This window comes from Cherax quadricarinatus, chromosome 38, assembly GCF_038502225.1.
Source record: "Cherax quadricarinatus isolate ZL_2023a chromosome 38, ASM3850222v1, whole genome shotgun sequence".
Taxonomy (NCBI): domain Eukaryota; kingdom Metazoa; phylum Arthropoda; class Malacostraca; order Decapoda; family Parastacidae; genus Cherax; species Cherax quadricarinatus.
In genome coordinates, this window is record NC_091329.1 from 23,801,972 (window position 1) to 23,826,490 (window position 24,519).

General features: G+C 40.2%; 1 protein-coding gene across 1 annotated transcript in view; it reads left to right on the plus strand.

The window, feature by feature from the left end:
• LOC128692894 (vigilin) overlaps positions 1 to 24,519 on the plus strand; it is a gene marked incomplete at its 3' end in the record, with an annotated part of 135,212 nt that overhangs the window by 10,611 nt on the left and 100,082 nt on the right. Inside the window, 1 exon segment of the mRNA XM_070092184.1 lies at positions 22,636 to 22,766. Within this exon segment, the coding sequence (XP_069948285.1) occupies positions 22,636 to 22,766 (131 nt within the window).

Genomic DNA, 24,519 nt, shown 5'->3' on the forward strand with positions numbered 1-24,519 from the left:
TATTCACTATCACTATCATCACCCATGCTCTCATCTGAGTCTGGGATTTGGGAAAATAGAAGTTTCCTCTTGGGTTCTGGAACAACTGAACGTGAACACGAGGGCCCAGCACCAGAGGTGGAAGGCTGAGGGTCGTCTGGGTTTTCTTCACTATTACCAATATTATGGTCATTAGTTTCGGTCAAAACCTCGCTAAAACCACGAAACTCATCTTCACTGGCACTTCCATCACTATTAGAACTGTCACTGGGGAACAAAAGTGTCCCAATTCGCCGAGGAGTGAGGAGCTTCTTACCGCGAGGCATGGTGGACATTGTTTACTAAGAGGGCATTCCCACAATGCACCACTGGGTCCCAGATTTTTTTTCTACCGCGCACACTGACCACGCAGACCCATTCTCTCACACCTAGGCCTATCAGCCTTTTCGCGCGAGATTTGAGGCCGCTAGAATTTATGCGTACTAGTACGTCAAAAACCCCTACGCGTAAGACGTACTAGTACGACGAAAACCCTCAAAGGGTTAAGGAGGACAGAGTTTGAAAGTTTAACATTAATTTCAGAAATAGAGTGCAAAGAATCAGTCATCCTCAGAGGTAGAGGACAGAGTCATTACTGGGGCTTTATCTGGTGTATGAAAAGATTTTAACTGATTAATGTGGTCTTATTAAGAGGAGCTACCACATAATTTACATCAGATAATTTACTTACAATTTGCATAGGTCCTGTAAATCTAGCTTTCAAGGTGTGGCCAGGTATAGGTTCCTGCACCAACTCCTTGTCTCCTGGATGGAAGGAGCGGAATTGTGCACTTCTGTCATACCCCTGTTTCATCTTATTTTGAGCTGTCTTTAGGTTAGCCTTGGCTAACTGACGTGCCACCTGCAACCTTGAAGACGGGTTGTAGAGTGTTGAGTTAACGTCTTCTCCCATCCATCCTTCTTTGAGCACCCGAAGAGGACCTCGTACATTGTGCCCAAAGATCAGCTCAAACGGACTATACCCTGTAGACTCTTGCACCATTTCTCGCACTGAGAATAGCAACAAAGGTAGTGATTCATCCCAGTCTGTAGGAAAATGCATGCAAAAGGTTCTCATCATGGTTTTTAACGTCTGATGGAATCTTTCCAAGGCACCTTGAGACTGAGGATGATAGGCAGTGGATAAGTTGTGGATTATCCCTAACCTAGTTAATGCTTCCCTAAATGCTTTGGCAGTGAAGTTAGTACCTTGATCATTTTGAATAGTTTTAGAAATGCCAAAACAAGAAATAAATTTGGTTAAAGCTTTGAGAATAGCTTTAGTATTAATACTGCGCATGGGAATTGCTTCAGGATATCTAGTTACTCTATCCATAATGGTAAATAAACACTGATTTCCTGACTTTGACCTAGGTAGTGGACCTACGCAATCTATAATTAAATCTGCAAAAGGTTCTCCATCAGCAGGTATAGGTTGGAGAGGTGCAGGTTTAATGGAATGTCCAGGTTTCCCTACTTGCTGACATTCTCGGCAACACCTGATATGATTCTTCACATCTTGCTTTAATTTTGGCCAATAAAATTATTTTGTGATTCTATACAAGGTTTCTGTAATTCCTAAGTGACCTCCTAATGAAGTATTATGAGCTATATTCAGTATTTGATGTCTAAACTATGTTGGAACCACTAACCTGTCAGACAATTGCCGGCCCTCTATCTCCTTACCAGTCTCAGTGCAGATCAAATAATCGTTTTTAAGTTCATACTTGACCGGATGATCCAAAGAGGATTTACCCATGGCTGCCTGAAAAGCGAATTTTAAAAAAGGGTCCTTTTGTTGTTCCTCCCGGAAGGACAGTCCCTTGGGCATGGAAACAGAGATATCTGGCAATCCTGCAACCTGGGAATAGGAAGGCTTGATCGGGGTCTGTTCACTTGATTTACGAGGCTCTGGCCGGTGTGCCTCGTAAAACAACGTGGCTATTCCGAGATCGGAGTCGTCCAAGGATAGGTCAACATTCTCCCCGGACAACCCTTGGGATGTTGCCTGAGTTATGGCCAACACCGGAGAAGAATTAATCATTATATGTTCAGGACACACACTAGCAGTAGTAATGTTATTACCCAGTAATAACATGGCATCTTTCACAGGGAATCCTTTGGATACACCCACAGTCAAGTACCCAGTGTAATATTTGCACTGTACATAAATTTTATGCAAAGGGACAGAATATATAGCTCCTCCAAATGCTTCCAATAAAACAGAGGAATTCAAGGAAGTGTTCTTTGAAAGGGGCAATATTCCCTCTCTTATAAGTGAGCAATATGCTCCAGTATCTCTAAAGGTTTTGACTTCGGTTATTTCTGAGTTTTCCTGAAGGGAAATAAGACTCTTACAATAATAAGGGGCCATCCCTTTTTCTACTTCTCTCAGGGACATGTTACTAGGGATATTAGAGATTTTCCCAATGGGTTGGGGTTTGTGGGGGCAGTTGGGACGGATGTGACCTACTTTGTTGCAGAGGAAGCAGACAACAGGCTTTCCCTTTACTCCCTGCTGACGTTGCAACTGGTGCCGTTCTGGCTGGCGTCTCTCTGAATACTGTTGTCGAGATGCACCATGTTCAGTAGTTTGTCTCTCAGCAGGTGGACCATAAGTTGAGAAGCGTGGCTCACCAGGTGACTTAGTTGGCTGACATAGACGTTCTCCCTCCGGCTGGCACTTCATTCTCCAAGGTTGACGATCACTGCTCATGCCAGGCTGTTGAAAAGAGAGACGGGACTGCTCGGACAAGGAGCGGTTAGTTTCGAAGGTATCAGCCAACTTGGCTGCCTCCAATGCAGTGGTTAAGTCACAATCCTGCAGAAAGACTCGAACCTCTGGTCCCATGGGCTCCAGCAGGTTGTCAATCAGAATAAGCTGCACCAGATCCTCAAAAGTAGTGACACCACTTGCTTTATACCAGCTGGTAAAAGCTTTGGTCTGCTGTCGCACAAAATCAACCAGGGATTGACCAAGCTGTCGCCTGCCTAATTTAAATAATTTACGATATTTAGCTGGGATACAGGTATATGCTCCCAAAACTGTGGTCTTCACTACTTGATAATCAGAAAATTCAGCGTCATTTAACACTGACGCAAATTCCTGTGCCTTACCAAACAATGCTGTATGTCAACACTCTACCTGAAAACTCTAGAAAAGCAGACACATTCATCACCTTCAAAAGTACTGTTAGAAAACATCTTATCTCCATGATACACCCCATCAACTAGCTACATAAAAACCACCTGGTGGTCCACATTTACACTCACTCACTCACTCACCCATTTGACTATAAGCACAGAAATACGTATCCTAATCTTAAAATAATGATTCCAAACTAGTCATAAGTTTTCCTGTGATACTCCAATATAGAAACTATGTATTGTGCCAAAACAAAAGCATTCACATTGCTAAACTCACAAACTAGTATTTATTTTATTTTATTATCACACTGGCCGATTCCCACCAAGGCAGGGTGGCCCGAAAAAGAAAAACTTTCACCATCATTCACTCCATCACTGTCTTGCCAGAAGGGTGCTTTACACTACAGTTTTTAAACTGCAACATTAACACCCCTCCTTCAGTATTTGTCACTTAGTATTTAGTCACTTAGTATTTAGTCAACTTACTCCACAATTTGTTATAATTTAGGGTTAAGAATTAATCTAAGTTTGACCGAAATGCCTAGCCATGCTAGGCGTTCTAGTGGCCCCCTCTGTAATTATTATTTTACTACATGTAAACCACACAATAACCAAAATCTGTAAACCCTGAATTGTATTCCTTATAGAGAATAAACTTTGATTTGATATGATTTGATCATGGTCCCACTCCCTAGATCTACTCCACAATCCCAGATTCTCACACCCATCATGATCCTGCTCCTTAGATCTACTCCACAATCTCAGCTTACTCACATCTATCATGGTCCCATTGCCTAGATCTCTTCCACAATATCAGCTTCCTCACACACATCATGGTCCCATTGCCTAGATCTCTTCCACAATATCAGCTTCCTCACACACATCATGGTCCCACTCCCTAGATCTACTCCACAATCCCAGCTTCCTCACACCCATCATGATCCTGCTCCTTAGATCTACTCCACAATCTCAGCTTACTCACACCTATCATGGTCCCATTGCCTAGATCTCTTCCACAATATCAGCTTCCTCACACACATCATGGTCCCACTCCCTAGATCTACTCCATAATCCCAGCTTCCTCACACCCATCATGGTCCCGCTCTTTAGATCTCCACAATTCCAGCTTCCTCACACCCATCATGATCCCGCTCCTTACATCTGCTCCACAGTCTCAGCTTCCTCACTCCAATCATGGTCCTGCTCCCTAGATCTACTCCACAATCTCAGCTTCCTCACACCCATCATGGTCCCACTCTCTAGATCTACTCCACAATCTCAGCTTTCTCACACTCATCATGGTCCTGCTCCCTAGATCTACTCCACAATCTCAGCTTCCTCACACCCATCATGGTCCTGCTCCCTAGATCTACTCCACAATCTCAGCTTCCTCACACCCATCATGGTCCCGCTCCCTAGATCTACTCCGCAATCTCAGCTTCCTCACACCCATCATGATCCCACTCCTTAGATCTACTCCACAATCTCAGCTTCCTCACACCTATCATGAATCCACTCCCTAGATCTACTTCACAATCTCATCTTCCTCACACCCATCATGGTCCCACTCCCTAGATCTACTCCACAATCTCAGCTTCCTCACACCCATCATGATCCCACTCCCTAGATCTACTCCACAATCTCAGCTTCTTCAAACCCATCATGATCCCACTCCCTAGATCTACTCCACAATCTCAGCTTCCTCACACCCATCATGATCCCACTCCCTAGATCTATTCCACAATCCCAGCTTCCTCTCACCCATCATGATCCCACCCCTTAGATCTATTCCCCAATCCCAGCTTCCTCACACCCATCATTATCCCACTCCTTAGATCCACTCCACAATCTCAGCTTCCTCACACCTATCATGGTCCTGCTCCCTAGATTTACTCCACTATCTCAGCTTCCTCACTCCGATCATGGTCTTGCTCCCCAGATCTACTCCACAATGTCAGCTTCCTCACTCCGATCATGGCCCTGCTCCCCAGATCTACTCCACAATCTCAGCTTCCTCGCACCTATCATGGTCCCACTCCCTAGATCTACTCCACAATCTCAGCTTCCTCATGCCCATCGTGGTACCACTCCCTAGATCTACTCCACAATCTCAGCTTTCTCACACCCATCATTGTCCCGCTCCCTAGATCTCCAGAGTGTCAGCTTCCTCACACCCATCATGGGGCTGCTCCCTAGATCTACTCCACAATCTTAGCTTCCTCACACCCATCTTGGGTATTATCTTAACATCTCATCATCTCTGGTGCTGATTTACTCTTGTTTCCTCAGATGAACCTGAAAACATAACCTTGTAGATTTTAGATGATTTTGTGATTTTTTTTGTAGCTTATAATGACTTTGCCTTGAAACAAAATGCATATATAGTTTATGGTTTGTATTTAATGGACTTTTAACTAAATTGTTGCTGAATTTCAAGGAAATAAGTCAGAATAGGACAAAGCTGTTGATAATGGTACCAACAAATTGCGTCAGTGCTGAGCAACCAGTTGATTGTAATGGCCTAATTGAAGGTACAACTACATGAACCCATGTAGAACACAAAATGACCCAAGAATACTATTAATGTAACCCAAATCTCGACAAAATTAGAAGATCTAAGGAAGACAGCCCTGCTAACCCAAACACTGCCTCTACTGCCAGACAACCACTTAACCTAAGTTCAGGGAAAACAAGCCTTCTCCTCCATAGCTACACAGTATCTACTTTAGTGATACTATGAAAGGATATCGCAGAAGAATCAACAGCAGTAAGAAAAGAATAACGCCAAGGACCCTAGAACTCGACTTGTCTACCCAGCAGGAAGCCGGTGTATTATCAACCCCCATCACCACCACCACCCAGGGAACAACAACAATCCCCCTCACTACTACAACCCAGGGAACATCAACAACAAACATGGCTGACTCCCCCTCCAACTCTACTCCCTTCAAAGGATTCACCCATGATAACTCAGGTATGATTATTCCTGACAATATCAGGGACTACATCATTGCTCTAGAAAACGAAATCAAAGATATTTAAGCAACACTTGCGCGACGAGAATCCAAGATAATCAACCTCGAGAATGAGATCCAAAACCTTGAAGAGAAGATTACATCAGGAAGTGCCGACACAGAAAATACTCTGAAAACAGCTATAGCCAGTCACACTGAACAAATAACAACCCTAAATATGAAGGTTGAAAAAGCAATCAAGGACTGGAATCAAAACATGCACACTCGACTGAATGAATACCTTGATTTTCAAGATGACAAAACTGAACAAGACAAGTTGTCTGATGCAGTTATAATAAACAGCCCTCACATTCCTAGTGACATCACCCAAGAACAGTGCAAAGAAACTGCTATGAGGATAATACGTGATCACGTAAAAGTTATTGTGCAAAGCAATGAAATTAAAGAAACACGTTTGCTAGGAAAACAAGGTAGTAAGTGTTACAAAAAACGCGATTCTAAAAGCTTAGAGATCTCCAGTGAATACTAGAAAGGACTGCCCTTCTAGCATCCAGCCTGTTACTGGGTTTTTGTAACAAGTAGTCAGTATCCTTGTCCAATTATCCATTAAAATTCAGTATGGTTCAGTAGTGCTTTAGGATTACAACTGGTAGGCTACTAACTAGAGAAATTAAAATTTAATAAATTTATTAAGTCTAGAGGTATATTATCAAATTAAATTAATTACAGCAATCAAAATAAAATCAATTTCTCGAGTTCAATATTATTGTGCTGAAAGCACATATCACATTTATAATTCTTAAGTACCGTCAGGTACATTAACATTTAATAAGATATTACAAATATGTACAAGTGTGTGTATGCGTGTAAGTGCTCTAAGTAGTTCTCTATGTCTCATGACTCGACTAGACTTAAACAAGTGACTGACAAAGTCCTCAAATAAACTAACTTCTTGACCGACTGGCAACCCGAACAGTCTGCTTGAACAACAAAGAATGCTAAGCCCAATAGCAATGCAATATCAAGCGACTGCGACACAGAATCAGGAACTGGGAAATAATATAACGACACTAAGTAGGGACCATCAGCAGATCCTCCACAAAAATTACAAAACTCCCATACTACTGAATCTATGTTCAGCATAGGAAAAACGCGACTGTGACAATACACAGAAACCAGTACAAAATTAGGTCAGAAGCTATAGCTAAGGACCTGAGATGTTCAGAGTGTCTAAGCGACACACAACCTCAGTACAACGTCGAAAATCACTAAGTCTATACAATGTTCTGTGAACAGAGTTCTACAGAACTAACAAGAATAATGAGACAGACAATCTGTCCAACCACCAAGCGAGTCTACAGCAGACTGAAAACTTCACGAGAGGTGAGGACACCCCCCCCCTCGATCACGTGATAGCTACGTGGACAACTGCAGCTCAGAAGCCGGCAGTATAACGAGCGACAAGCGATAATTACAGTAGTTTGACAATCAAGAATAACTGAGCACATTTTATATACATCCTAACAATATGTAATATGTAACATCCTAACAACATAAGCTACGTCAAATAACAATATAAGGCAATACATTTGCGATTTAGCTATTATCGCAAATATAAGCAATATAAAATTAAATGAAAAGGTAATATACATTATATATACATAATAATCATTGTAACCCATTCAGGGGTTGCAACAGTAAACACAGTATCATGATCAGACTTCATTTATATGGTAAAAGAAAGGACCTAATTAAATCGGCAGTCACAATGAAAAATGGAGTGTACATCAACGAGTGTCTAACGAGAAAACGTCAAAACCATCTGTTCAGGTTGAGAAAACTTAAACAGGAAAACAAAATGCATCAGTGTTTCACTCGAGATGGGAAAATACTAGTTAGGAAAACATCAACAGGACAATAATATACTATCTCAAATGAACATGATTTCTCTACCTTTCTTAGAAAAGCTGACAGTTCTGAAACAGATTAGATAAGTGTCCTTAACACATATATACGTGTGGTGCATTGTTACGTTGGTATTACTTTGATAGTAAGGTTCTCACTACATGTTCTAGTGTGGGGTAGCTTCTTACTTAATGACCTTATCTGTCTAGGGGTAATACATCATGGCTGATCATCTTGAGTGTGTCTGATATCTTTTCACCAGCCCTCTTCACAGGTTATGTAAACTACTACTATAAAAATATAACTGTATTCTAAATAGATATGTACAGAAGATACAATCACAGCCTCACATATTCAAAACAAAAATCTACACACTCCTTAGCTGTTCTCCCACATGGTGCATATCAGCAACTTTGTCCTTCTCTTTTCTTGACTAACTCTGGGCTAACCAGTGTTTTGACACTTTATTCACCCTGGGTATGGTGGCCACAACTTAATTTATAAAAACTCACCCCAAAAAGATAGAAAAAAGGACCCAGAGGTCCTGCCACCTCCATGTCAACAAAAGAAAGAGAGAGAGAGAGAGAGGGGGGGGGAGGAGCCTAGCTAAGCTCCTCCCACACCCACCAAAACAAAGACTGTTGCCAAGCACAATTCTCCAGTTACCACAATTCTACCACACCTTAATTTTACTTTTACAAAAAGAAATACAACTTCATAAACTACTTATTTAAATTGTGTGTGTGTGTGTGTCTATAGTTTAACCTATTATATTGAGAAAAAAGGCTTGACCCAGCTGCCTCTCAGTCCTAAGGGTGATCAGTCCTTATGACATTTAGAGCTAAGTCCCCATCAATTCAATATAATTAGGTATTCCAGAGTAACTGCTACTTATAAATACATGTTGGGTCCTATAGCCCCATAACACCCCCACCTCCAGACGAAGTCTCACAAAAGCTAGCCGTGTCCCTCAGGATACGGCTAGTAAAAAGTATATTACTTGAGTCTGAAGGCGGTAAGCAAGACTACTAGAAATGCTACATATTTCCCAGCACCATAACTACTCTTCACTTTACTGTTATTTACAACAGATTGCAGATTTTTTTTAGAAAAGCATTTTAACCATACCCATATACTAAAGGGTGTAACTATTTACAGTTTTAGTGGCTTTTAAAAACAATACACATTACAATGCAAGAATTGCACACAATGTCCACTGTGAAAGCCTGCCCCAACAGGCCTGTGCCTCTGCTGCGGTAATCCAGCAAGCAACTAGTACTCCAGGGTGGCATCTTCCTGATCAGGAGATGAGAGTAGAGCCAAACCCAGAGCAGTCAGGTGTACACCAGGCAGGAAACTTCACAAAACTCGTCAAGGTGTCTCTCACTTGGTGGCCGAACCAAACAGTGAGACTTCCAGTCAACACTCACGATCCTTAACATGGTCAGACACTCAAGCCCATCTTCCGAGGTCCCACTCCACATAGATCCTCCAAACTTATGAAGAGGAGGCTGACATAGAACATGGAGGGGTCCAAGGGACCACAAAGGCAAATCATCGGGCCGTTTTGTATATAGAGCACACCAAGACACAACATCACATACCTTCCTGAATGTCTCATGTTACCGAAGGTTGTCAACCACTGCCTCAACTCACATTTACATATACACTGACCCTCGTCACACTTTTGACTCGACTCCTTCACAGTCAGTTGGCTGGTAGAGAGTACTCAGGCTCGCCGAGAGTTCACCACTGCAAAAACAAGGTCAGCACATGGCAAACACTATGTACAAAGTACGCACCATGCATCTACATGAAACATCTAGAGAGAGCATCAGCAACCACATTCTCTGAGCCTTTTATGTATTTAACTTCCAAATTAAAAGGCTGTAGGAACAAAGCCCATCTTAAGAGTCTTTCTAGTCACCATACACAGGAACAGGATGAAGAGATCCTGAGACGTGTACAAATGCTGAATAGCCAGCCCCAAAATGAAAATTTTCTTTCCTGTGGTAAAATGTTGACATTTAAATTTAGAAGGTTGCTCATTGATAGTAACAGTTCTGCAACCTCTCACAGTACAACAACAAACACCAAAGACATCTCTTTGCACCCAGGTTGGATACATCAAGTTTACACAAATACCATCACGTTCCATCTCACACACACAATGAACACAATTTGCATTACACACATGAAAATGGTACTGGAACACAGGCCATGGAAGTCACATCTTCCTGCCCCATGTTTTAGTTTAACCCACTGGAGTCACGCACCAGTGTCCAAGAATTTTAAAAAAAAAAAATTGTTATTTTTTCTTATGAAATCGTAGAGAATCTTTTTGTGAAGGTAATAAAACAAAAAGTACGAAATTTTGTGGAAAATTGACGAAATTATGCTCTCGCGAATTTTGATGTGTCAGCGATATTTACGAATCGGCGATTTTGCCGACTTTGACTCCCATTTTAGGCCAATTACATTATTCCAATCAACCAAATTCTTAGCTATTTCACTAGTATTACTTCTATTCTATCGATTGAGCACAAGAAATCGCCAAGTCAACTGTTTCAACTACAAAATAAAGTGATCGGAAATTGTTAATTTGGCCAATTTAACACAAAGTTCAAAATATTCCAATTTCAAAATAGGGTTCAGAATGAACAATGTAGGCATTCCTGGCACTAAACTAACATTTCCTCTGTTCATTAGTTATGTTTTGAGGCTTTACAAATAAATTCCATTTTGATTTTTTATTCACATAATGAATTTTTATTCACACCAAAAAATAGAAGATTTACTGTTATGCAATACTGTAATAATTGTATAAATATCATCACCATATTTGTGAATGTATATTAGACCCACCAGCTGACGTGTATTAGACGTGTGAGGTCGTTTGTTTACTCTTGAATATCGGCAAAAATTAAACATTTCTGCTACTTTGAGCTCAGTTTCAAGCCATTTCCAGTGCTAAAACCAATAAAAATCATCTCTATTTCTGTAATATGTCTTCCATTCTATCAAATGAGACCAAGAAATCGCAAATACAACTTTAAAAAACATACGAAAAAACACTGCAAAGTTGCTGTTTTAATCGAAAAATCATGATTTCATTTTTTTTCTCTCATTATACACAGTGTGCTGCAGGATCTGTTTTATGTGGTGCACACATACCACATAGATGTATTCTCTCATATCTAGGCCCAAATGTACCACTCACAGTTTATCAGAGTGAGCTGAGCTCATGGCGTAGATCTACGGTTTGGACCCTGAACGTAAAGCCGTAGATCTACGGGACGGACCCTGAAAGGGTTAAAATGTTCGCATCTCTTAGTGCATAAGTATCAATCTTTCTAATCCTGTAAACCTTAATTGTTAAATGTACTTTGTGGTAGTCAGTGTTTATACCCAGGGTGTTACCTAATTTGGGAACCATGAAGCATGGGAATGCCCACTGACTCTCACTAAGCACTACAAACTGGTGTTGGAAGAATTTCACTTCTTCCTCCTTATCCAATTTTTCATACAGATTTTTCCCACACAAAAATTGTTGAATTGGCTCAGCTTCCTTAATAATTTCTTCATGGAGTTTCAATTTTTCCCCATTACTGATATCCCAAACTTTTATAAGGTTCCAAGGTGGCTGAGCCAACTCTCCAACATTTTTCTCATTAAACCCAAGCATGCATTTCCCAAAATCATTTACACACATGTTATTTCTTAAATACACTTTTGCTATTTCATACAGATTATTGTTTTGCAGCCCTTTACATTCCATTAAAACATTGGTCTCTCTGAATTTTTGACATAACTTCAAACCCTTTGACCGGTTACTGTGTACATTATACTCATTCTTTTCTTGCTTGGGGGTGTGGGTTTTATATCTAACCCCTGGGAACTTCCCCCACAACATGTTCAGCTCACAGCAACTTGCCATACAGATTTTCACATGAATTGGCTCCAGTATCAGCACTTCCTCTACAGACTCCACAGCATTATGGTCCCACATCATCCTGGTCTGGTTGATGGGCACTTTCACTGGTACCATCCACCTCATACGAGCCAAACAGTGTCTGAAACTGAGAAAAAGCTCCGAGGGGGGAGCATCACCATCCTCCCCAAGCCAATAGCTCAGAGATTCCAGAGTGCTTCCTCACTCAGCAAATACAAAGAAAGGGATCCTCTCATCCCAGTTGTTAGTATTGTCTATACCATAGGCTTGTATCATTGTCTTGAGGGTTTGATGTAATTTCTCTATTTCCCCTTGAGATGGAGAATGATACACAGTTGAACACTGAGGCTCTACTTTTAATCCCTTCAAAACATTTCTAAAAGACTTTGAGGTAAAGTTAGGCCCTTGGTCTTTTTGCACTGCTTGAGGAAAACCAACATGAAAAAAGAACTTCATCAAAGCCCTTAAGACTACACGAGCTGTTATCTTATGCAGAGGGACTGCTTCCAGGTACCTGGTAGTGGAGCAAATATTTGAGCAAATAATCATTTCCCAGTTTGGTCCTTGGGAATGGACCAAGTACATCTACTACCAGCTTGCTGAAGGGTTCACCTGGTGCTGAAATAGACTGAAGGGGAACAGGTTTAATACTTTGACTAGGTCTCCCTATAAACTGAGAGACATGATAGGTCTCAATGTACCCTCTGACAGTCTCCCATAGCTGAGACCAGAAGAAATGCCTGGAAACCTTGGACATCACCATCTGAGGACAAAACCCTTGTTCTCCTTCCATCGATACTGCAAACAGAGGTGAATTCTTTGTAAGTTTCCTCCCTGAAATGAAAACACTTATTTAACTGTAAAATCTCTTCCTCAGCAACAGCGACATTTTCCTGCACAGAAAATAATTGCACCCTAGTAGGTGCAGCCTCTCTCACTATTTAACTGATCCATTCTCCAATCATGCTCAGCTCTGGCTGGAACATCCTTTTCTTCAGTTAACTGCAGTTCAACATCAGAAAGCAGAGTTATCAAACTTAAGCCCTCACCATCCTCATGAGAAATATCATGAAGACTGTTGGTAGCATGATCATGAGCCATACTTCTCATGGTGGAACCATCAGGGAGAAGGTCTGGCAGGGTTTTCCTAGCCATTTCCTCCCAACATTTGGGACTTGGTTTCCCCCAAACTAGTTGTTCCTCACTGTCTAACAGGCCCATAACATTATTCCCTAATAAGAGGTCGGCCCCTTCGAAGGGAATTTCATCTGAGATACCTACAGGGAGATAGCCAACTTGGTATGCAGATTCTACCCATAATTTGTGTACAGGTGTCCTTATGGTTGAACCCGTAATACCTTTCAACAATATATCTACCCCAGTATAGGTATCCTTACACTGGCAGCACTCCAGCACATAGCAAAGAGGTGCTACATCCATCTCTCAAGGACAATATGTTCTCAACTCTGCCTACATCCTTTTGCAAACCAACTGTGGACCTACTAGAAAATATACACATCCTGGGGCCTAGATCCAAAGGTTCCTCCTCACCTTGCCTTGAAGACCTAATGCAGGCAACTGGATGTATCTCTGCAGTTAGGGTCCCCTGGGATGGTTCCTCCCTTTCCTGATCTCGCCGTCTTGACCAGCAAAACGTGTGTGTGTCCAGTTTTGTTACAGTAGTAACAGATAAAACTCTTAAAGGTATTTTTACCATTTGGTGTAGGACTGGTACTGTTTACTCGAGGACCTGAAACATTATCTGATTGTCTAGGTAAACTTTGAACTCCAGCTGACTTACCTTTTCCTTCTATTTTAGAGGGCACCTCAGCCTTCATTTGTCCCTGAAAATTCTTGTCCCACTTACCTTTATGACCATAGGACTTGGAATAAGGTTTAGAACGAGTGGGGAAATTTTCAGAAGCAGCATGACTGTTTTTACTTACCAATTCCCTGCGAGCCAAGAATCTGTCACCTAGATCCAGTGCTTCTGAAGGATTATCTGGGTTTTTGTCCTCCAAATACTCTGAGGTCAACAGGGATTGTATTGTACAATTCCTCATGAACCATCAGATCTACTAATTTGTTATAGTCTTTATTAACTCCTTTGGAACAAACCCATTTCTTAAAAAGGAACAGTTTCTCATTCCCAAACTCAGTTAAGGTCTGCCCATCCTGAAATTTTTGATTTCTGAACTTTTGTCTATATTTCTCAGGTATCATTTGGTAGGCAAGCAATACTTCCTCTTTAATCTTATCATAATCAGAAATTTTTTTCCCCTCCAGAGTCTCTACTCTCTGGAATCCTTTACCCTCAAGTTGTGTGAACTAGGGTAGCCCACTTCTGTTTGGGCCATCCTTGCTCCAGAGCAGTCTTCTCAAAAAAAGAAAAATATCTATCTGGGTCACTCTCTGTAAACTTAGGGACAAAATTTTGCAGCTTTAGTTATGTTAAAGTACTGCTCAGGCTCTTGTTCTGAACCTCCTAACCTTTGACGTTCTTCCTCCTTAGCTTTCATTAATTTCATTTCGGCCTCTAGCACAGCTAATTTCAGTCTCATTCTCTCCATTTCCATATCACCTGGAGTAGGTGATCCCTCATGTTCACTGTTACCAGGCATGTTTACTGATGAATTATTACCTTCCTCCCTGAAGCCTAAAAAGTTTAAAGACTCTTCTTCTGACATAGTTTTTATCTTTAAACACTTGCTTCCCTCTTACAGTATCAGTGGACAAAGTTTTCCCACAGGTACATAAAATAACACAAATTGAATGTAAACTATGCACATAGCACTTACCATAACCACAACAAAAATGTGTTACTCAACCTTTCTCCCACCTTAGGAGAAAAACAACCTGTAAACTAATATATGAAAACAACACTTCCACTGACACCACCTTGGTAAATCTTCTACCAGAAACATGCAACTGTTATTACCCCATACCAGTACATATAGTTCAAAGAATGTTTTGAGTTATTTTAGCAGTCAAATAACTCTCCCGGTCAAGCTCCCATGTTACGTTGGTATGTCTTATTACTTTGATAGTAAGGTTCTCACTACATGTTCTAGTGTGGGGTAGCTTTTTACTTAATGGCCTTATCTGTCTAGGGGTAATACTTACATCATGGCTGATCATCTTGAGTGTCTCTGATATCTTTTCACCAGCCCTCTTCATAGGTTATGTAAACTACTACTATAAAAATATAACTGTATTCTAAATAGATATGTACAGAAGATAAAATCACAGCCTCACATATTCAAAACAAAAATCTACACACTCTTTAGCTGTTCTCCCACATGGTGCATCTCAGCAACTTTGTCCTTCTCTCTTCTTGACTAACTCTGGGCTAACCAGTGTTTTGACACACTTTATTCACCCTGGGTATGGTGGCCACAACTTAATTTATAAAAACTCACCCCAAAAAGATAGAAAAAAGGACCCAGAGGTCCTGCCACCTCCATGTCAACAAAAGAAGAGAGAGAGGGGGGGGGGAGGAGCCTAGCTAAGCTCCTCCCACACCCACCAAAACAAAGACTGTTGCCAAGCACAATTCTCCAGTTACCACAATTCTACCACACCTTAATTTTACTTTTACAAAAAGAAATACAACTTCATAAACTACTTATTTAAATTGTGTGTTTGTGTGTCCGTAGTATAACCTATTATATTGAGAAAAAAGGCTTGACCCAGCTGCCTCTCAGTCCTAAGGGTGATCAGTCCTTATGACATTTAGAGCTAAGTCCCCATCAGTTCAATATACAGTGGTCCCTCGATTATCGACGGTAATCCGTTCCTGGAAGCCGGTCAATTATCGAAATGGTCGATTTACGAATCAATTTTCCCCATAAGAAATAATGTAAATTCAATTAATCCGTTCCTGACACCCAGAAGTATTAAAACAAAAAAATTTTTTACATGAAATATTCATGTAGTACATAAACAATACAATGGGAAATGATGAATGAAACATTAACAGCATAACACTTACCTTTATTGGAGATTCTTCTTAGTGTATGGGAGACTGGAGGAGGAGGAGAGAGTGGATTGTTTATAGTTTGGAAGGGGAATCCCCTTCCAGCAACACCTCAGGTACCATTTGCTTTTCTGGGGTTGCTTCTTTTCTCTGTTTCTTAATGCCACTAGGACCAGCTTGAGAATCACTGGAGTCCTGTCTCGCAAAATAACTGTGCAGAGAGCTCTGTTTCTGGCGTCTCTTTAAAACTTCCCTAAAATGGGCCAAGACTCTGTCACTGTACAAGCTGCCGATATGGCTTGCAACATCCTTCTCTGGGTGATGTTTCTCCATAAATCTTTCCATCTTACCCCACATAGTAAAAATCTCCTTAATTTCTGAAGAAGGCACCTTCTTCCATCTCTCTTCCTCCTCCTCTGCAGCAAGATTCTGAGCTGCGATCTGTTGCTCTTCCTGCTGAAGCTCTTGCAGCTCCTCAGTGGTTAGCTCTTCGTTGTGGTCCTCCACCAACTCTTCCACATCCTCCAAACTCACATCCAACCCCATGGAACTCCCCAGTGCCACAATAGAGTTCAAAACTGACATAGGCTCATCAGGGTCAGCCCCAAACCCTTCCAAATCCCTCTTGTCGACACAATCTGGCCACAATTTTCTCCAAGCAGAGTTCAAAATCCTGGTAGACACTCCCTCCCAAGCCTTACCTATAAGGCTTACACAATGGAAAATACTGAAATGTTCTTTCCAAAAATCTCGTAGGGTCAAGTGAGTGTCTGAGGTCACATTGAAGCACCTTTCAAACATTGCTTTGGTGTACAGTTTTTTAAAGTTTGCAATGACCTGCTGGTCCATGGGTTGGAGGAGAGGAGTGGTATTCGGAGGCAAGAACTTTACTGAGATGAACCCAAACTCCTTCAGAATTAGGTCATCCAAGTTTGGTGGATGAGCAGGTGCATTGTCCATTACTAGCAGGCACTTGAGATCCAATTTCCTCTCCAGGAGGCAATTCTTCACACTAGGGCCAAACACTTCGTTGAACCATTCTACAAAAATTTCCCTCGTGACCCATGCCTTATTATTAGATTTCCAAAACACACACAATTTACTCTTCATAACATTATTTTTCTTAAATGCTCTGGGATTTTCAGAATGGTACACTAGTAACAGCTTCACTTTGAAATCCCCACTAGCATTAGCACAGAACATTAGCGTCAGCCTGTCTTTCATAGGCTTGTGTCCTGGCATTGACTTTTCCTCTTGTGTAATGAAGGTCCTCTTTGGCATTTTCTTCCAGAAGAGGCCTGTTTCGTCACAATTGAACACTTGTTCAGGTTTCAGTCCTTCAGCCTCTATGTACTCCTGGAATTCATGCACATATTTTTCAGCCGCCTTGTGGTCCGAACTGGCAGCCTCACCATGCCTTACCACACTGTGTATGCCAGTACGCTTCTTAAATCTCTCAAACCAGCCTTTGCTGGCCTTAAAATCACTCACTTCACCACTATTTGCAGGCAATTTATTTACCAAATCTTCATGCAACTGCCTAGCCTTTTCACAAATAATCGAGGTCATAAGACTGTCTCCTGCTAATTGTTTCTCATTTATCCACACCAATAATAACTTCTCAACCTCTTCCAGTACTGGTGATCTCATTTTTGTCAGCATATTTACCCCCTTTGCAACAACAGCATCCTTGATTTCCTTTCTCATGGCTATGATGGAAGATATGGTTGAATGATTTTTGTTATACATCCTCGCCAGTTCGCCCACACGTACGCCACTATCATATTGTTCAATGATGTTTTTCTTAAATTCAATGGTATTTCTCACCTTCTTTACCAAAGGTTTGGCACTAGGAGCTTTCTTTGGAGCCATGGTAGCTTATTTAGCACTTAAATAACTTGCAAGCACTAAAATAAATGAAATATTATGAAATATTTCACTGGAGCACGTGAGAGGACCGCCGCTAACTGGTAAACAATGGCACACTGGCTGGGAAGGAAGGCTGAGGCGGGTCGAGGCCCGCTTACCTCGTGCATACGCGTCTGGGACGACGGGTCGAGACGGGTCGATAAACGAATTTCGGTCAATTTCTGAGTCAATATTTTGTCGAAAAAACCGGTTGATTTCCGAAATGGTCGACTTTCAGGCCGGTCGATTATTGAGGGACCACTGTAATTAGGTATTCCAGAGTAACTGTTATTTATAAATACATGTTGGATCCTATAGCCCCATAACATGCATATAGTGTACGTTACTATCATATTTTTTATTTATTATCACACTGGCCGATTCCCACCAAGGCAGGGTGGCCCGAAAAAGAAAAACTTTCACCATCATTCACTCCATCACTGTCTTGCCAGAAGGGTGCTTTACACTACAGTTTTTAAACTGCAACATTAACACCCCTCCTTCAGAGTGCAGGCACTGTACTTCCCATCTCCAGGACTCAAGTCAGGCCTGCCAACTACCTCAAATACTTCATACTTCTTTTTAATTGCTATTAATTGCTGATAATTTTGCATTGCAAGTCAAATCTTACTCCAAATTAATGTTATTCATGGTTCTTACCTGTCCATTTAATTTTGTTTACCACTACTTGTTTTAGTCTCTTTCATATTGTGTGTGAAATTAGTGTATAATGTATTCCAATTACATTATTGTGCAAGCCCCAAAACTATCTTTTGCTAGCTAGTACCAACTACCTTATATTTTTTTACTTTTTATTGTGCAATAAATTGCTCAACTTATTATATATTACAAATCATAACTTACTCCTAAATCAATATTATATCATAGTGACTATCTGTCCATTTAACTTTGTTTACCATTACTTAATTTAGTCCCTTATATTTTTTCTCCATTATTTTAGCCTTATATAACTACCTTAGTTCATATATTCACAAATGTTAAAATAATCAAGGTGCTATTCTCAGGTGCTAAAGTGTAATAAGTTCACTATTTTGCCATTATATTCCAAAGCTCATTTATCTGATTACCACTATTTGTTCACCACAAATTATTTTAGTCCCTTTTATATTGTCTAGTTTATTTTAGCTTTAAAGAACTACCTTACCTCATATTTTTTACATTTGTTAAAATAATTCAGGTGCTATTTTTTAGCTTTAGAATTTTTACTTTGTCTTATACTTAATTCTTACTATAGATTCACTCTAAATCTTATGATTACAAGCATTGATCCTGATACCAACCTCTTATTGAATGACTTAAAATATATTCACAACTTGAGCAACATTTTACAGTTTCCAGTCTTGAAATTAACCAAAATCATCTTTGTTTCAGTATTGTGTGTTCCATTCTATCAGTTGATACCAAGAAACAGTCAATAAAACTATAAAAACTATCCTTTATGCATGGTGCTAACTCTTTGACTGTCGCAACCCCAAATCCTGTCGAAAAAATTTTGAAAAAAAAAAAATTATTTTTTCCTATGAAATGATAGGGAATCTTTTCCCGATGGTAATGACACCAAAAGAATGAAATTTGATGGAAAACTTATGGAATTACGCTCTCACAAAGTTAGCGACCTTGGCGATATTTACGAATCGGCGATTTCGCCCACTTTGAGCTCTATTTTCGGCTAATTCCATTGTTCCAGCCGACCAAACTCATAGCTATTTCTTTAGAACTCCATTTGTTCTAGCGATTGAGTGCAAGAAACTGCCCATTTACCAATTTCAACTACCCAATAACATGGTCAGAAATTTGCAATTTGGCCAATTTCACGAAAATAAAAAATTAGCCAATTTCAAAATAGGGTTCAGAATGAACAGTGCAGACATTCCTGGCTCTTCAATAACATTTTCTTTGTTCATCGGTCATGTCTCCAGGCCCCTCTGATATTACTCTTGCTTTCTATTTTGAATTTTTATTCAAACAAAAAATAGAAGATTTACTGTTATGCAGACTACTGCAATATTGAAATAATTGTATAAATAATGCCAACCCATTCATGACTTCATATTAGAATGGCTAGTTGGACCTTTATTGGACAATGACATCATTTGTTTACTTTTGAACATTGGCAAAAATCAAACATTTCCCCTGTTTTGAGCTCCATTTCAAGGTTCTTTTCATAGTAAAACCAATCAAAATCACCTCTATTTCCATAATATGTTTTCCACTCTATCAAATAAGATGAAGACAATGAGAATACAACCATAAATACTATACAAAAATACACCACAAATTTGGCGTTTTAATCCAAAAACACGGTCATTATGCACTGTGTGCTGCAGGATTTTTTTTTATATGGTGCACACTGACCACACAGACCCATTCTCTCATGTGTGGGCCTACCAGCTTTCTCCTGCTTGATTTGAAGCTGCTAGAACTTTTGAGATATACAGTGGACCCTCGGTTAACGATATTTTTTCACTCCAGAAGTATGTTCAGGTGCCAGTACTGACCGAATTTGTTCCCATAAGGAATATTGTGAAGTAGATTAGTCCATTTCAGACCCCCAAACATACACGTACAAATGCACTTACATAAATACACTTACATAATTGGTTGCATTCGGAGGTGATCGTTATGCGGGGGTCCACTGTATACGTCAAACACGGTGGCTCGTAAGATGTATATATACGACCGAAACAGTCAAAAGGTTAAGCAAGATTTTTTTCTTATGCTGCTCACATTCATTGTACAGACCAGTTCTCTCATGTCTAGGCAAAAATTTACCGATCGGAGCATATTTGAGTATTGGTAGTTGGTTGGTTGACAGCAACCACCCAGGAAGGTACTACTGTCCTGCCAAGTGAATGTCAAATGGAAACCTGTAATTGTTTTACATGACAGTAGGATTGCTGGTCTCTCTCTTTTTCTGTGTTATAAACATGCAAGGTTTCAGGTACATCTTGCTCCTCCTGCTTACACTTAGGTCACACTATACATGTGTGTACAAGCATGTACAGTAGACCATCGTTTAACATGGTTTTGTTTGGTATGTTTTGGTTATAGCACTATTGAAGAATTGCGGCATATTTTTGTATAACACTTTGTAAAATTAACTTAGCATGGTTCAGTGTGCTGGAGGGGAAAAATTTAGTGTCGCCCGCGGGAAAGACACTGCCTAGCTGTGGGTTAAAGCATCGAGTCAACAGGGGAGACATACCACCATCCCCAGCCACCCTCCGCCACCCCCACTACCCTCCACCACTCCCACCACCCTTGTCCCAGCCTTGGGTTCATACGTGTTTAGGACCATCCCCTGCTAGGTAAATGTGAGTGTGTGATGACTGACTTACTGACTTGACTGACTGACTTCCTGGCTGACTTAATGACTGACTGACTGACTGTATTGCTGACTGACTTTATTGCTCACTGACTTACTGACTGACTGACCTACTGATTTGACTGATTTATGCACACTCCAATACAACCATCAACTTCAGTACCAGAATCTCTACCATCCACCTCAGCCCAGTAGGGCCACAGCATAACTCTCCACTCTCCACAATCATCCACAAACACCAGCACCCACAATTATAGGTAAGCAATACTATTATTTCTATTGCATTTGTAATCTTAAGCAGTAGAAACAACATAATACATCATGAAAATGAACTACAATTATATATCACTTTTATTTCGTAAGATCTGTTGGTCTAAAAAAGAGTTGTTTGGCTTTTTGGGGGCTCTCAGGAATGTAACCCTATTTTTCCCATAAGTCCTTCAGTTTGTTTAACGTGGTTTTAACTACCACGGTGTTTTCAGGAACATAACTACCATGTTAAACGACGATCTACTGTATATACAAACCCCTCTGAGTTTTCTTCCATTTTCCTCTTAGCTCTTGTTCTTGTTTATTTCTGCTAATCTCCATGTGGAAGTGAACAGAATTCTTTCGTAAGCCATGCCTGTCATAAGAGGCGACTAAAGTGCCAGTAGCAAGGGGCTAATAACCCCTTCTGTATATACAGCCTCTCCTCACTTACTGATGTGTTTACCGATGACTTGGACTTATGACCGGCTCTGTGACCAGTATGCATACCTAAATAATGTATATAAGAGCTGATTTCTTCTATTCTGTTTATTACAATATACAGTACACTACTGTTTGAACATTTAAAAATATACCAGAAATGTTATAAATGGTGCAAAGGTAACATTAAAATAATATCAGAGATGGTTGACACATACCCACTACCATTATAGCATGCTCCTCACTTAGCGACGAATTCATTTACCGACGTGATCTTAGGAACGGAACTCCATCGTTAAGTGAGGAGAGGCTGTATTACTAAATTTAAAAAGAGAAACTTTTGTTTTTCATTCCAGGTCACCCTGTCCCGGTGAGATACAGCCAGTTTACTGAAAGAAAGAAAGAAAAAAAGAATATTTGAGGGTACTGTGCTTTAAACGTAGATTTACATAAACGACAGTGGCATCAATAACTTATCACTATGGGAGACAGTAAAAGGGTTAATTTGTTGCTGTAAGGCAGTAGCATATTGGATAAGGAGAAGTGTCTAGAAGTTTAAAATACAGATAGAATTCTTAATCTAATATAAATATCTTCAGATCTTTTACACTTTCTTTATACTCTTTATGTATCATAAGAGTGAACTGGCATCTTAAATTGCTGTATGTGAATATATTAAACTGTAAATATTGTATAATATATTGTAAATGTGTTGCAGCTTTGACAGTGAAATGTGCCAAGGCCAGCAAGGTTGTAAAGGCATATGTGGAAGCTCCCACCTGGTCCCACAAGTTTGTTATTGGATGTAAGGGTGTCAACATTCGCCAGATTACTCAGGATCACCCCAAAGTAGGTATTTTCAGGGTTATTTCTAAGTATATACAGTAGACTATCGGGTAATATGCTATCTATTAACACATTTTTGCTATAATACAGTTGCAAAATTACAACATTTTTGGTGAAAATTCCGTAAAAATATTGGTTAACACAGAGTACATCAAAGGGAAAATGTAGCATGCACCACATTCTTTTCTGCCACCTCACAATGTGCCTCAGGATGAGTTCATTGTCTTTAGGGAAGGCCTATGTAATATACACAACTTCCCTCACCCAGTGCTTCGTCCATACACATTCAGTACCATATTCAGCCTGAGTTAGTAAATTGACTCTTTGATATTTTCATCATTTAATCTCATGTCTGGAGAGTAATAATGGCACTCAAGTGGAATAAGAGTGATCCTGAAACTGGAAAGAAGAAGTATTAGCACAAAAGTCTTGATGTTTCAAAGAATATTTAGATTTTAGATAAACTTACAAGTGGCACACATGTGATACGATAGCACAATCCTATGGCCTGAATGAAGCATCAATTTGTACAATTAAGAAGGATGAGGCAAAGATATGAGCTTGTGCAATATGTAATGCAGGTTGTGACCTGCAGAGAATAACAAATAGGTCAGAACAGCTAAATAAGACAGAAAAGTTGAGTGGATTAAGGCAGCAAAGGATTACTTCAGCTTGCTCCTTTGCCTTTGCAGGCAATTTTAAGTATAAGCCCATGGTTATTTACTGCTCCAAGACTCCCCGTGTTTTGAAAGATGTAGATAAAAACACCTTACCAGTTCTTTGGAGGTCAAACTATTTAGAATGGATGACAGGGACTATTTATTGACTGGTTTCAGCATTGCTTTATTCCCAAAGTCATGTTTTGTTTGTGCAGCAAAACCCTTGCATTCAGGGTTATCTTCACTCTTGATAATTCCCTTTACTAATTCAGAACCTTTGTTGGATGTTCATCCACACTTAAAAGTTGTGTTTTGGCCACCAAATACAACAGCTTTAATACAACCACTGTATTCTGAAATTATTATGACATTTAAGTGTAACTACACATGGAAAGTGATGCAGAAACTTGTTGCAACAATGGATGCTGACTCCAAGCTTGGAGTACAAGAATTTGGCATAAATTTAACATTGCAGATGCCATCTATGCCAGAAGTGCATTGAACGATGTGCACCAGTCAGTGTTAATTGCAGGCTGGGGAAAGTTACGGCCTCAGAGGTATAGTGTGGTGAATGCTTTAACAGGTTTAACTTCAGTTAAGAACCAGGTATAGGAACTTATTCAGCAGACAAGGAGATTGCCAGCTGAGGGATTTGATGATATGCAGGAAAATAATGTGAATGAACTATTAGATGATATGATGAAGAAAGAAACTTGGGGAAAATGGTAGCAGAGCTCAGTGCCCAGATACAAAGGAGGCTGATAACAGGAAGATGAGGAAGAGGAACCTGGAAAAATTGTTAATACTGCAACAGCTAAATGAGCAGTTTGATGTTACTGCAAAACTAGCAGACTGAAGAGGGCCCTGATAATTCAAGAAGCACTGTTTTGAAATGGGGTCTAGAGCAGCTGATGATTCCTTACTGTCTGTTGAATGAAGTACTGCTGGATAAAAGAGACCAAAGACATGTTATAGAATTTGTTGGTACTCTTGTACAACTATCAACCTCGGTGCAAGTGCCTCAGCTAATGATCCACAATCATCCACCTCAGCTGATGATCCAGTCATCCACCTCAGCTAACGATCCACAACCTTTC